The 13,956-nt window shown below is 43.7% G+C and overlaps 1 protein-coding gene across 1 annotated transcript in view; it reads right to left on the bottom strand.

The window, feature by feature from the left end:
* Positions 1-13,956, bottom strand: part of MEIOB (meiosis specific with OB-fold) — a 28,748-nt gene that overhangs the window by 2,214 nt on the left and 12,578 nt on the right. The window contains exons 6-13 of the mRNA XM_077274423.1: positions 13,329-13,524; positions 12,590-12,690; positions 7,545-7,597; positions 6,198-6,293; positions 5,690-5,791; positions 4,212-4,365; positions 3,477-3,663; positions 3,229-3,315 (exon numbers count right to left, since the gene is read on the bottom strand). Coding sequence (XP_077130538.1) covers positions 3,229-3,315; positions 3,477-3,663; positions 4,212-4,365; positions 5,690-5,791; positions 6,198-6,293; positions 7,545-7,597; positions 12,590-12,690; positions 13,329-13,524 — 976 coding nt within the window. The remainder of the gene's footprint in view (positions 1-3,228; positions 3,316-3,476; positions 3,664-4,211; positions 4,366-5,689; positions 5,792-6,197; positions 6,294-7,544; positions 7,598-12,589; positions 12,691-13,328; positions 13,525-13,956) is intronic.

Below are 13,956 nucleotides of genomic sequence, written 5' to 3' on the forward strand. Positions count from 1 at the left end.
CCACTTGCAAGTTGTTCTCCTGTTTGAATCTCCTCTGAAGAGTGGCATCATGGGCTCCTCAAAACAACTGTCAAATGATCTGAAAACAAAGATTATTCAACATAGTTGTTCAGGGGAAGGATACAAAAAGCTGTCTCAGAGGTTTAACCTGTCAATTTCCACTGTGAGGAACATAGTAAGGAAATAGAAGAACACAGGTACAGTTCTTGTTAAGGCCAGAAGTGACAGGCCAAGAAAAACATCAGAAAGGCAGAGAAGAAGAATGGTGAGATCAGTCAAGGACAATCCTCAGGCCACCTCCAGAGATCTGCAGCATCAACTTGCTGCAGATGGTGTCACTGATGCCACTCTTCAGAGGAGATTCAAACAGGAGAACAACTTGCAAGTGGCCATTTTAAAGGGAACCTGTCACCACGTTTTTGGAAGATGGGATAAAAATAGCGTTAAATAGGGGCAGAGGTGGGCGTTACATTAGTGTGTTTGTTATGCATTTATTACCCACCTAAGTTGCCGAAATACCTTTGCAAAGTCTCCGTTTTCGCCTGTCAATCAGGCTGGTCTGGTCAAAAGGGCGTCTTGTCTTCCCCCAGATTTTGCGTAGTTTTCCGTTGGTGGCGTAGTGGTGTGCGCATGCCCAAAGTCCTGAATCCTCTGCCAGGGGATTTAAAAGAGCGCGCTGTTCGTTTTCATTGGTGATCGGTGGGCGCGGCCATCTTCCTTTGGCCGCGCGTGCGCAGAAGCGGCGCTCTGCTGGCCGCGGCTTCAGGAAAATGGCCGCGGGATGCCGCGCGTGCGCAGATGGATATCGCGGCGGCCATTTTCCTGAAGCCGCGGCCAGCAGAGCGCCGCTTCTGCGCACGCGCGGCCAAAGGAAGATGGCCGCGCCCATCGATCACCAATGAAAACGAACAGCGCGCTCTTTTAAATCCCCTGGCAGAGGATTCGGGACCTTGGGCATGCGCACACCACTACGCCACCAACGGAAAACTACGCAAAATCTGGGGGAAGACAACGCCCTTTTGACCAGACCAGCCTGATTGACAGGCGAAAACGGAGACTTTGCAAAGGTATTTCGGCAACTTAGGTGGGTAATAAACGCATAACAAACACACTAATGTAATGCCCACCTCTGCCCCTATTTAACGCTATTTTTATCCCATCTTCCAAAAACGTGGTGACAGGTTCCCTTTAAGTAGCTTTTCTCATGATTGCATACACCTAGCTATGAAGTTCAAAGCTCAATGAGGTTACAAAACCAAAAAAAGTGCTTTAGTAAGTCAGTAAAAAGTAGGTAGGAGTATTTAAAACAAGAAAATGATAAGGGTGCCCATACTTATGCACCTGTCAAATTGTGTTTGAATGCAGATTGCACATTTTCTGTTAGTACAATAAACCTCATTTCAAGGCAGAAACATTACTGTGTCCAACAGTTATTAGATATATGAAACTGAAATAGCTGTTGCAAAAAAAAAACAATTTTTATAAAACATTAAGCTTAAGATTAATAGGGGTGCCCAAACTTTTTCATATGACTGTATATAGAGGGGTTTCAGTCATTGTACAGGAGGAGGAGGAGGTGAGCTGTGACATCACCTATTGTGAATGGGGGATCCTGTGTTATCTACTGTATATAGAGGTGTTATTAGTCATTGTGCAGGGAGAAGGAGGAGGTGAGCTGTGACATCACCTATTGTGAATGGTGGATCCTGTGTTATCTACTGTATATAGAGGTGTTATCAGTCCTTGTACAGGAGGAGAAGGTGAGCTGTGACATCACCTATTGTGAATGGTGGATCCTGTGTTATCTACTGTATATAGAGGTGTTATCAGCCATTGTACAGGAGGAGGAGGTGAGCTGTGACATCACCTATTGTGAATGGTGGATCATGTGTTATCTACTGTATATAGAGGTGTTATCAGTCATTGTACAGGAGGAGGAGGTGAGCTGTAACATCACCTATTGTGAATGGTGGATCCTGTGTTATCTTCTGTATATAGAGGTGTTATCAGTCATTGTACAGGAGGAGAAGGTGAGCTGTGACATCACCTATTGTGAATGGTGGATCCTGTGTTATCTACTGTATATAGAGGTGTTATCAGCCATTGTACAGGAGGAGGAGGTGAGCTGTGACATCACCTATTATGAATGGTGGATCCTGTGTTATCTACTGTATATAGAGGTGTTATCAGTCATTGTACAGGAGGAGGAGGTGAGCTGTGACATCACCTATTGTGAATGGTGGATCCTGTGTTATCTACTGTATATAGAGGTGTTATCAGTCATGGTACAGGAGGTGAGCTATGACAATCTATTGTGAATGGTGGATCTTGTTTTGTCTGCTGTATATAGAGCTATTATCGGTGATTGTACAGAGGAGGAGGTGACCTGTGACATAATCTATTGTGCATGGTGAATCCTGCGTGTTGTCTGCTGTGTATAGATAGATGTGTTCTCTTCATCATAATCCTATTTCTGTGATAATAATAAGACTGCTGAAAAGTCTACTGTACACAACAAGAAGTCTGAGTTTGATATATGGCCTAGTATCCTGATAATTTGTCCATTTCATTAGCTATATAAAATAATTAAAAAACATTTTTAAACTAACGTGTAATACTACAGGTGAATTTTATGGCCGGTCCCAAGTTCCTCATGGGATAGCAGCTGTTTGCTGGGATTTTTGATGGCAGTCTCACAGATAATCATCAGGCTAAATTCATTTGCAATAAGGGGGATGCCTTGATGAGGACGCCATTAAAAAAAAAAGAAAAAGTTTCATGAATAGAAATTTTAACACAAATATAAACGGACTTTATTGAATCAAGGGCTGGAAAAAAAATGACCTGAATGCTGTAAAAAGAGAGGAAAAAAACCTGGCAGACCCATTGTAAGTTGCAAAACCAATGATAAATTCATGTCCATCATGGATGTGAATGAATCCTAATGGGTAAGGGCAGCTACTGTGAGTTGTGCAAGAGCACAAAAGTTTACAATTAGTGATTAGTACATTGTCATTTGCAATTAAACAGGTCGTATATGAGGTTAGTAAAGGAGATTGGCTATTTTTCCAGAATTCCAGAAACCGCAAAAGGTATTAAGATGAATTGCAATGCCAGATAAAGTCATCAAAATTGACTTGGCCAATATATTAATTGCGGTCAGCGCCAGGTCTGTGGTAATAAAGCTGGAGGGAGCTAGAGAATCCTTTATGTGACACGATTTCTCACCTTCAGATAGATTTTGCAGCGTTCCAGTAGAAAATTCCATTTCAGCGACGTCTTCTGGTTTTCGGTTAAATTGAAAAATCCATCTACCTAAATCAAACATATGGAAATACGCCATGAGAAATCATTACTCGTACTCCGACGGCAGGGGGGGGAAACGGCGGGCAATTATTCTTCCCCGGTATGGAAATTAGAAGTTGAAATATTATGCAGAGTCATTTTAAATGTAAAATAAGGACAGGAAAACTTACGGTGCATGATAATGTATCCTCTGCCGCCACGCCGGATAGGTTACCAGACAGCGTCCCGGTGTGATCGCTGATGTCCACTTGCAAATCCAGAGTTGTGAACACAGATTTAAGGTCTGCGGACGTCTCGGTACAGAAGGTGTAGGTGCAGCCTTTTGATAGATCGGACACTGGGTAATGGCATTGTGAGCTGCATGTAAAACAACGGTATATCAGGCGTCCGGAGATAAAAAAAAAAGACCCAATGTCAGTCCCTCCAGAAAAAATACAACAATCTATGATGCAGGATTCAGGACATTTTCTATCCTTGACAGAAGTGCTGGCAGGGGGATCGAGGGTGGAAAAAAATAGGTCAAGCCATGGTCGATCCCAACCTATGGAAGACTCCCCATCACTGGAAAACAACGAGAATTGGCCAATGGAAAGGGAGTGGGGAACAAATATCAGGCAGCCATATTGGGGAAAGAATGGGAAATTTAATGCAGCCTGAGGCTGCCACGTTTGTGTCCGACCTGGTGTATTGGGTATATCAATTATGTATTTAGTGATTGCATGAACGCTCGGTAGTGCAGCGTTCGGCTTTGGGCCATTAACTTCATACACTTTTACCATATTTTTTTGTACACATATTTTGATTGTTTTTTGGGAAGGTCTCCTTTAAAATGTTGGAGATGATTGACTAATATAAAAGGTGTAGAAAAAAATCCCCAATGTATTGTCCAGCTGTACGTTACTCACCATCTATTTCTCACTATCTTATCAATGGTGGAATCAATATTCATCTTGGTAACAAAGGCAAAAGCGATTCCATAGACGGGATTATTCTTATCAGTAGACTGGAGAGCTCTCTCTTTTATTTGCCGCACGGTATACACATCCTTTATAGACTCCACTAAAAAAAAATAAAGGATACTGGTAAAAGGAGTTTTTCCGTCAGCTTGGTGTCGTGTGGTCAGCAGTGTGGCCTTATCGGGGGCTCGTGTGGCAAAACTGACTGGGCTCTGCGTCTTTATAACCCAACTGTAGCTCTTTGCTAACGTGACATTATGTAATTGTAGCCGTACAGATTAGATATCGTCAGTCGATACCATCGATTTCCATGAGACTCGAAGCCATATAATGTGCAAGATTTAGGAAGTGTCTTTGAGAATTTTTTACCCTTCATCCGGATTAGCATTTGTGAAGTCAGACACTGATGCTGGGGAGAGCCTGGGCTCATAATCTCAGTTATAGCTGTCGGATGAGGTCGAGGTGGACGGGATGTGTTCTGCCACCAAGCTCCCCGTCCATGTCTATATGGACCTTGTGCACTGGACTCAGTCATGGGGAACAGAAAAGGGCGACCCCCAAACTGTCCCTACAAAGCTGAAGCTACAATTGTCCACAATGTCTCATACTGAAGAATTAAGATTTTCCATCACCGAAACTGAGGGTCCGAGGCCGCCCCCTGATAACAGCCCATAGCATTATGCCCCTCCACCATCTGTAGAGGGGGCACAATGTAGTCAGGGGGAAACGTTCTCCTGGAATCACCAAACCCAGACTCCTCCATCTTTGCACAGAACACGTCTCCTCCAGAGTGCAGTGGTGGCGGCTTTACACCACTCCATCCGACGCTCAGCATTGTGCTTGGTGATGTACGGCTGCATGCAGCTGCTCGGCCATGAAGTTCCTGGCAGGGGCGCAGTGTTTGTGCTCATGGACCCTGCAGTTGTGTAGTCAGTAAAGCGTTGGTGACTTTTCTGCCCTGGTATTACTGAGCTCTCACCACTGGCCAATCTGTCACATGTTAGTAAAAGCATATGGCAGATGTTATATACCAGGGGGCGAGGGGCCGGAGATTATACACCGGGGGGGGGCGAAAGGGCGGTTGCCATACACCGGGGAACGAATGTTATACACCGGGGCTGAGGGGACCAGACGTTATACACCAGGGGCGATTGGCCCGAATGTTGGACACCAATGGCAATGGGGCTGGATGTTATACACTGGGGGCGAGGGGTGGATGTTATATACCAGGGGCACGGGGGCTGATTTTTATACACTGGTGGCAATGGAGCTGAATGTTATACATCGGGGGCGATAGGGCCGGATGTTGTACACTGAGGCAATGATGCCCTATGTTAAATACTGAGGGCAATAAGACTGAATAAGAAACCAAAATTCAATTATTAGGACGTGCAGACCAATATTAACTGCTGTTCGATTCTACGTACATTTTATGGGTTCTCCAAAAGGATCCTCATTTTCTTCCACAAAAAGTCTACTCTCCGCGCAATCTCTTGCATATCTCAGTAAGGCGAACGCCTCTGGCATGTCTGGTGAAAATAAAATGTAAAATTGTACCCAGTCATAGAAAATGCTGGAAAATAAAGAAGTCCTTGTATGAAGCTGATAATCTGACCATGGACAACTCTCAGCTCACGGGGCGGCTTTCCTCTTGATAGAGGAAGACAGACATTATATCTATGACGTTTATTACTGGAGCTCGAGCAATTAGTCCTGGCAGTGTCAGACTGAGTAGGGACGCACCCTATTAAATAGGGAATAATAACACCCAGTTGTCAATTTATGCATACATTTCCAAGAGGAATAACAAATGACGTAGCGCAGAGTTGTAATAAACGGTTTTTTCTTTATATTTTGGGGGAGGCATGGGGAATACAAGTAATTACTAAAACAGACATGCCGCTGCGTTCCCTTTAATCCTTATATAATCCTTACCTGGGTTTGTTGTAAATATAGTCTTGGACACGACCGTTGCGACCATCGAATTTCGGAAGGAATCGTAATTTATGCGTATCTCTGATGCAAATAAAACTTAACCGAATGGAACAGACTCTGATTAGTATCTCACCAGCAATGGTTAAACATAAGATCGGCAGATTGTAAAGTTCTGGTATCAAGTGATGTGATCATGTAACCTAGGACCGTCCTGGGGGTCGTGGAAGACAACCCTTCTGTGCCAAGATTGTTGATTTCTTTCTGTTTTAGGCTACTTTCACACTAGCGTTGTGCACTGAACGTCGCGGCGCACCGATGCATACTGTGGAAGCGCCGTACAACGGGGGCAGCGGATGCTGTTTTTCAACGCATCCGCTGCCCCATTGTGAGGTGCGGGGAGGAGGAGGCGGAGTTCCGGCCGGGCATGCGCGGTCGGAAATGGCGGACACGACGCACCAAAAAACGTTACATGCAACGTTTTTTGGTGGCGACGGTCCGACGCAACACGACCAACCGTCGCACGACGGTTGCAACGTGTGGCAATGCGTCGCACTGCGTCGCTAATGCAAGTCAATGGAGAAAAAACGCATCCTGCAAGCACTTTTGCAGGATGCGTTTTTTCTACAAAACAACGCATAGCGACGTGCAGTGCACGACGCTAGTGTGATAGTAGTCTAACGTACAGTTGTTTGTGGCTAGGAAATGATTTTACTCACCATCCCGCCTCTCCAGTGCTGCTCTGGTGCTTCCAGCCGGTGCAGCATATCTAGCGACTGCTACAGGCAAGCACTGACCACTAAGGACAGTGGTTGTCAGCAGCTGTCAAGTGAATGATGGACGTGACATCTTTTCTATAGAATTGGAGTAATGGAGGTTTGAATAGGAGAGAAATGTGTTTTTTTTTAATTAAATTTCTTGATCTTAGCCCAATTATTACAAAATCCAGTAATCCCGTTTTAATCACCGTATAATGAAAAATTCTGCTAATTTGATTGTGTTTCAGTCTCTGACCATTTCCAAGTTCTCTGCTTTCTTTCAAGGAGTACAAGTATTCTTATTTAAGCCCTTATTTGGCTGTATTTATTGACTCCCCCATAGACAGGATCATTCATGTGTTTTCAAAAGGGAGAGGGAAGAAAGCCGCTACCAATTGACGTTGGCAGCTGCTTTTTCCTAAGTAACAAAAGGATTAAAATTGAAACCATTTTCTCCTTGGACATCATCTGTCTGTGTAGAGTCGAGGGCCGCTGATATCGATGGGTTCAGCCCACTTTTGCCTATTGTGTATGGTGGCCCTAATTCTTTAATACAGAGACGTAAAGCTGTGAAATATAAATATATACCCACCGGTTTCTCTTGGTATCCAGCTCTGTGCTAGTTGGATGGATTCATTATCCCAGCTGTAGAGCAAGAAAAGGACATAACACTTTTATGATACAAAGTTTAACATTTTTGCGACTTTTTGGTGCAGATTTTACCACTAAAGGGTCACAAGATTTGTGCAAAAAAAAATTCAGACTTACGGTAAATAAAATCACTCCAGGGAGAAGGGAGGCCTGGAGTACATTAGTGCAAAATTGTTGTAGAAAGTGGCTTGCGTGCATTTCAGAGCCTGTGACAATTGCTGCAGTCACACCACCATATAGTTCCTCTCGGCAGCTCTTTCTTATGTAGCCCCCAACTTCAACCATTACTCCTTATAGCCTATAGATTTCTCCTGCTATAAGCACATTTATTCCTGTCACTTTGAGAAATCATGCGCTTATTTGCAGTGTTTTAGAGATCAATAAAATACTGAAAACACCATTAAATAGAAATTTTTGTAACGTTCATTTATATGCAAATAAACGCCGTATTCGGGCTCCATTATTCATTTTACAGCCACACAATAAAGAGGAATGGACTCCATAAAATAACGCTTACTCTTTTTTTTTTATGACTCTTGTTCCTTCTGATTTGACCAAAGTGTTACTGCTGTAACTTAACAGAAACTTTTTACTACTTATGTTCATTGGCTGAAACTTTTCTAGCGGCATTCCCCATCTTAACGCTCAAGGTAATTACCTATTTGTTTTTGCTTTTTTTGGAGTAAAATAATTCTATATTATTTCCAGTGTTGTGTTACTTTCAGGGTTATGTGGAATATCCACAGCAGAAAACATCCACACCAAAATCCTCAACATCAAAAACGGATACAAATTTTGTTGCGAAAATGCTGTGGATTTGTTTGTAAAGATAAATCTAAGGTAATTGTGCTCTTTGGAATTCTCGCTCTGTGTGTAATAAACTCTCCTTCATTCATGACTTCTTCCTTTCTAATTCTCTTAATCTCCTGGCTCTTACTGAAACCTGGATCCAGCAGTCAGACACCACCGCTGCTGCTGCTCTCTCATATGGTGGATTACACTTTTCTCATACCCCAAGATCAGACAACAGAGCAGGTGGAGGCGTTGGTCTGCTCCTTTCACCCAAATGTACCTTCCAAGTTATCCCCCAAGCACCCTCACTTGTATTCCCTTCCTTTGAGGTCCATGCTGTCAGACTCTACATCCCCTTCTCCATGCAAGTGGCATTGGTGTATCGTCCTCCAGGCCCCTCTCATCAGTTCTTGGATCACTTTGCCACCTGGCTTCCACACTTTCTCTCCCGTGACACCCCCACCCTCATCATGGGTGATTTCAACATCCCCATTGCTTCTCCCCTCTACCCATCTGCTTCTCACCTTTTATCTCTAACCTCCTCTTTCGGCCTCTCACATCATACTAACTCTCCAACACATGAAGATGGAAACTCCCTCGACTTGGTCTTTTCCCGGCTTTGCTCAGTGGATGATTTCACAAACTCCCCTCTCCCGCTCTCTGACCACAACCTTCTTTCATTCTCTATCAAGAACTGCCATCCCGCTCAGGTCACCCCCACTTTCCACACTTATAGAAACATACAGGCCATTAACACCCAGAACTTATGAAGAACTTGCAGTCCTCATTGGCCCCAATCTCCTCCATCTCATGTCCTGATTCTGCTCTGAAGCATTACAATGAAACCCTGCAAAGTGCCCTGGATGAAGCTGCTCCTCCTATACATAGAGCAACTCGACACAGACGGCGACAACCGTGGCACACGCTGCAAACACGTTTCCTGCAGCGGTGCTCCAGGTGCGCCGAACGTCTGTGGAGTAAATCTAATCTACCCGAAGATTTCATCCATTATAAGTTCATGCTAAAAACATACAACTCTGCCCTTCACCTCTCCAAACAAACCTATTTCAACACCCTCATCACCTCAATGTCCAATAACCCTAAACGTCTCTTCGACACTTTCCAGTCCCTACTCAACCCAAGAGAGCAGGCCCCAACCACAGATCTCCGCGCTGACGATCTGGCCAATTACTTCAAAGAAAAAATTGACCACATTCGCCAGGAAATCATCTCCCAATCTCTTCATACCAGGCACTGTCCTCCCTCCCCCACTGCATCTAGTTCACTCTCTGACTTTGAACCAGTTACAGAAGAAGAAGTAAGCAGGCTCCTTGCATCTTCGCGCCCGACCAATTGCACCAGTGACCCCATTCCGTCACATCTCCTCCAGTCCCTTTCCCCGGCTGTCACCTCTCACATAACAAAAATATTCAACCTTTCCCTCACTTCCGGTATTTTTCCCTCCTCATTTAAGCATGCCATCATACATCCATTACTTAAAAAACCCTCCCTCGACCAAAATTGTGCCGCTAATTATAGACCTGTCTCTAATCTTCCCTTCATCTCTAAACTCCTGGAATGCCTGGTCCACTCCCGTCTTACCCGCTATCTCAGATAACGCTCTTCTCGACCCTCTTCAATCTGGCTTCCGCTCTTTACACTCTACTGAAACTGCCCTCACTAAAGTCTCTAATGACCTACTAACAGCTAAATCTAATGGTCACTACTCCATGCTAATTCTCTTGGATCTTTCCGCAGCATTCGACACTGTGGATCATCAGCTCCTCCTCACTATGCTCCGCTCCATCGGCATCAAGGACACTGTTCTCTCTTGGTTCTCCTCCTATCTCTCTGACCGATCCTTCACTGTATGTTTTGCTGGTTCCTCCTCCTCTCACCTTCCCCTTACTGTTGGGGTTGCTCAAGGATCAGTCCTAGGCCCCCTCCTCTTCTCTTTGTATACTGCCCCTATTGGACAAACAATCAGTAGATTTGGTTTCCAGTACCATCTCTATGCTGACGACACCCAATTATACACCTCTTCTCCTGCTTTCACTCCGACCTTCTTAGAAAACACCAGTGATTGTCTTACCGCTGTCTCTAACATCATGTCCTCCCTCTATCTGAAACTGAACCTGTCAAAAACTGAACTCCTCGTGTTCTCTCCCTCTACTAACCTACCTTTGCCTGACATTGCCATCTCCGTGTGCGGTTCCGCCATTACTCCCAAGCAACATGCCCGCTGCCTTGGGGTCATCCTTGATTCCGAGCTTTCGTTCACCCCCCACATCCGATCACTGGCTCGCTCTTCTTTGTAGAAAAAGAAGCAGCATCCGTTCCAGGTGAAACAAGTTGTATCAAAAAGAAGTCTTTATTCTGCCATAGAAACATACAACGTTTCGGCCATATTGGCCTTTATCTGATAAAGGCCAATATGGCCGAAACGTTGTATGTTTCTATGGCAGAATAAAGACTTCTTTTTGAAACAACTGGTTTCACCTGGAACGGATGCTGCTTCTTTTTCTACAATTGTGAGTACTGTTCAATTTGGATCCTTGAACTTTGGAGCGTGCATCCGAATCATTCTGGTGCTGTTGGTTACATTTGTGTATATGGCTCGCTCTTCTTATCTGCATCTCAAAAATATTTCTAGAATTCGCCCGTTTCTTACTTTCGACTCTGCAAAAACTCTTACTGTCTCACTTATTCATTCTCGTCTGGACTATTGTAACTCTCTACTAATCGGCCTCCCTCTTGCCAAACTCTCCCCGCTCCAATCTGTCCTGAATGCTGCTGCCAGGATCATATTCCTCACCAACCGTTACACCGATGCCTCTACCTTGTGCCAGTCATTACACTGGCTACCCATCCACTCCAGAATCCAGTACAAAACTACTACCCTCATCCACAAAGCACTCCATGGCTCAGCACCACCCTACATCTCCTCTCTGGTCTCAGTCTACCACCCTACCCGTGCCCTCCGCTCCGCTGATGACCTCAGGTTAGCATTCTCAATAATCAGAACCTCCCATTCCCGTCTCCAAGACTTTACACGTGCTGCGCCGATTCTTTGGAATGCACTACCTAGGTTAATACGATTAATCCCCAATCCCCACAGTTTTAAGCGTGCCCTAAAAACGCATTTGTTCAGGCTGGCCTACCGCCTCAACGCATTAACCTAACTATCCCTGTGTGGCCTAAAAAAAAAAAAAATGAGGTTCCTCGCATCATGTTCTCATACACTCTATGCAGTCAATAGCCTCTGTGTCTGTACTGCTACATACTTAGGCTGTTAACTGGTTCATGCAGCTTTGCATGAACACCCGAGCCTTACACTATGGCTGGTCCAAATAACTAAAGCAATTGTTACCATCCACCTCTCGTGTCTCCCCTTTTCCTCATAGATTGTAAGCTTGCGAGCAGGGCCATCATTCCTCCTGGTATCTGTTTTGAACTGTGATTTCTGTTATGCTGTAATGTCTATTGTCTGTACAAGTCCCCTCTATAAGTTGTAAAGCGCTGCGGAATATGTTGGCACTATATAAATAAAATTATTATTATTATTATAAGGTAGAAGATCAGGTATCTGCCATGGATTTGTAAGTGAGGTCTGCTCTCATTAGCGCACATGATGTGGCTAATCTGTTGCGGACCCCCGGCAGGTCTAACTTGATATGGAAACCCAACATAATTTCCAGGCATAAATTGGCATAATCGGCTCTTATGTGGCTTTCAAAAATCCATGGTTGTTTGGCAATGTAGAACTCTTTCATACATTGGTAGATGGTTTGTGATCACTTTTTTGCAGATTTTGATGTGGAATATGTAGCAAAATACATTTAGTCCATGTGTGAAGATGCATTTTATGCCATGTTCCCTGTTGTTGTTTTTTTTCCAGAAAATTTGCATTTAAAAGTTCAAGCAAAGTCGGCGTGATCTCATGGAGACATATGCCCACTATACGTGTAAAGATGTTGTTGAATTTTGTGTATTTTGGTGCATTTTTTCCTTAGAGACTTCTATTGGTGGGCTGGTAAAATGCATATAATAAACGCAGTTGCATTTTTTAATGCAGAATCAAAGCTTTCCTGTACTAAAAAATGTATTTATTGATTGTCTGACATCAGGGGTCAGAGTCTGCAGTCAGAGGTCAGATGTAGGTTATATCTATAGTGTGCAATAAGCTGTACTCACCAGATCATTGCAAAAGAGTCAACGCTGTCATCAAACAGCTTCACCTCACATCTCTGGCCTTTTCTTTTGTCCGAAGTGGTAAAAGACTTAATTTCTCCCACCTGATGAAACCAAAGCACAACTGTACATCATTCCCATCAGTGATGGTGTAATTGCGACATGTAGGACTGCTCACAATCTTGGTATCCGCAGGTTGGTGTAAAATACAAAAAATATATTCAAAAGTACGGCATAGACTAATGGTCAAAAATAGTTAAACTGTGCTTGCGTTTTATCACCTTTAATCCCTGTATAGTATTTTTCAAACATACAGAATAGCGTGGTACGCATGTTTCGTGGATTTCATTTAATCGGAATCTGTGTTTATAAACACAAGAACTTTTGCAATTTACTGCTTGTTAAAATTTTCAGCCGTTCTTGATACTCTTCTTTTGTGTGCAGCTCGTTGCCTAGGAGACCGACCACTGCTGCTGCCTAGCACTTTGCATGTTCTGCTGTATAGCAGTGGTGGTCGGTCTCAAAGGCAACAAACTGTAAACAAAAGAAAAATAGAAAACAGTGTTAATATCTCAAGAACGACTGAAAATTGTAATAAGCAGTAAATTACAAAAACTATCTGACAATATCCATTTATAAAGATGGGAATAACACCCTTAGGGTTTTATTAAACCACAATTTTACCATAAATGCCCCATGATCAAGGCCCCTCCTTTCTACACATTACTTTATATTTCCGTACCCATCTTACTGCTGCGAGGACATTAATAATTTTTCCATTCAAGCTTTGTCCGTTTGCTACAATATCTCCCAGCGAATAGTAATCGTTCGGATCCTTTGGAGGAATCAGCAATAAAGACAGCAGGGAGTTATCGGTGTCATGTTTGGAGCGTATCGTGACCAAGGAATGGATTTCACTGATAAGCAATTTGTAATAGCTGAAAAAGAAAATAATATTTGTTATTATTCTAAAATGGTAAAGTAATAAAATAATTAAGTCTTAATTAAAAATCTCCTACAGCTTCTCTGCAGACCTACAGTATGTGTCTCACTCCCCATGGTTACAGACACCAAGCAAATTTTCAGTAGAAAATGCCCCTCACGTCTTACCAATCTAATGATAAGTATGATAGAGGGGACGGATAGAAGGGGGTCGGACTGCAGGGTCAGACCACACAGGGTTCTTTCTAGTGTTTTTAACATGGAGACAACTCTGCGTCTGGGATGGTTCGACCATGATATGGTCACATTTGTTACTCCTCTGTCCTGGCTCTAGCGTGGGTCCACACGTCTCCCTTTCCCGGTGGCCAGATCGCTCTGATGTGCTGTCGTCCGTTTCAGTTTACCATGTTAATCTGACGTGCAACTCT

Source organism: Ranitomeya variabilis, chromosome 7, assembly GCF_051348905.1.
Source record: "Ranitomeya variabilis isolate aRanVar5 chromosome 7, aRanVar5.hap1, whole genome shotgun sequence".
In the NCBI taxonomy this organism is placed as follows: Eukaryota; Metazoa; Chordata; class Amphibia; order Anura; family Dendrobatidae; genus Ranitomeya; species Ranitomeya variabilis.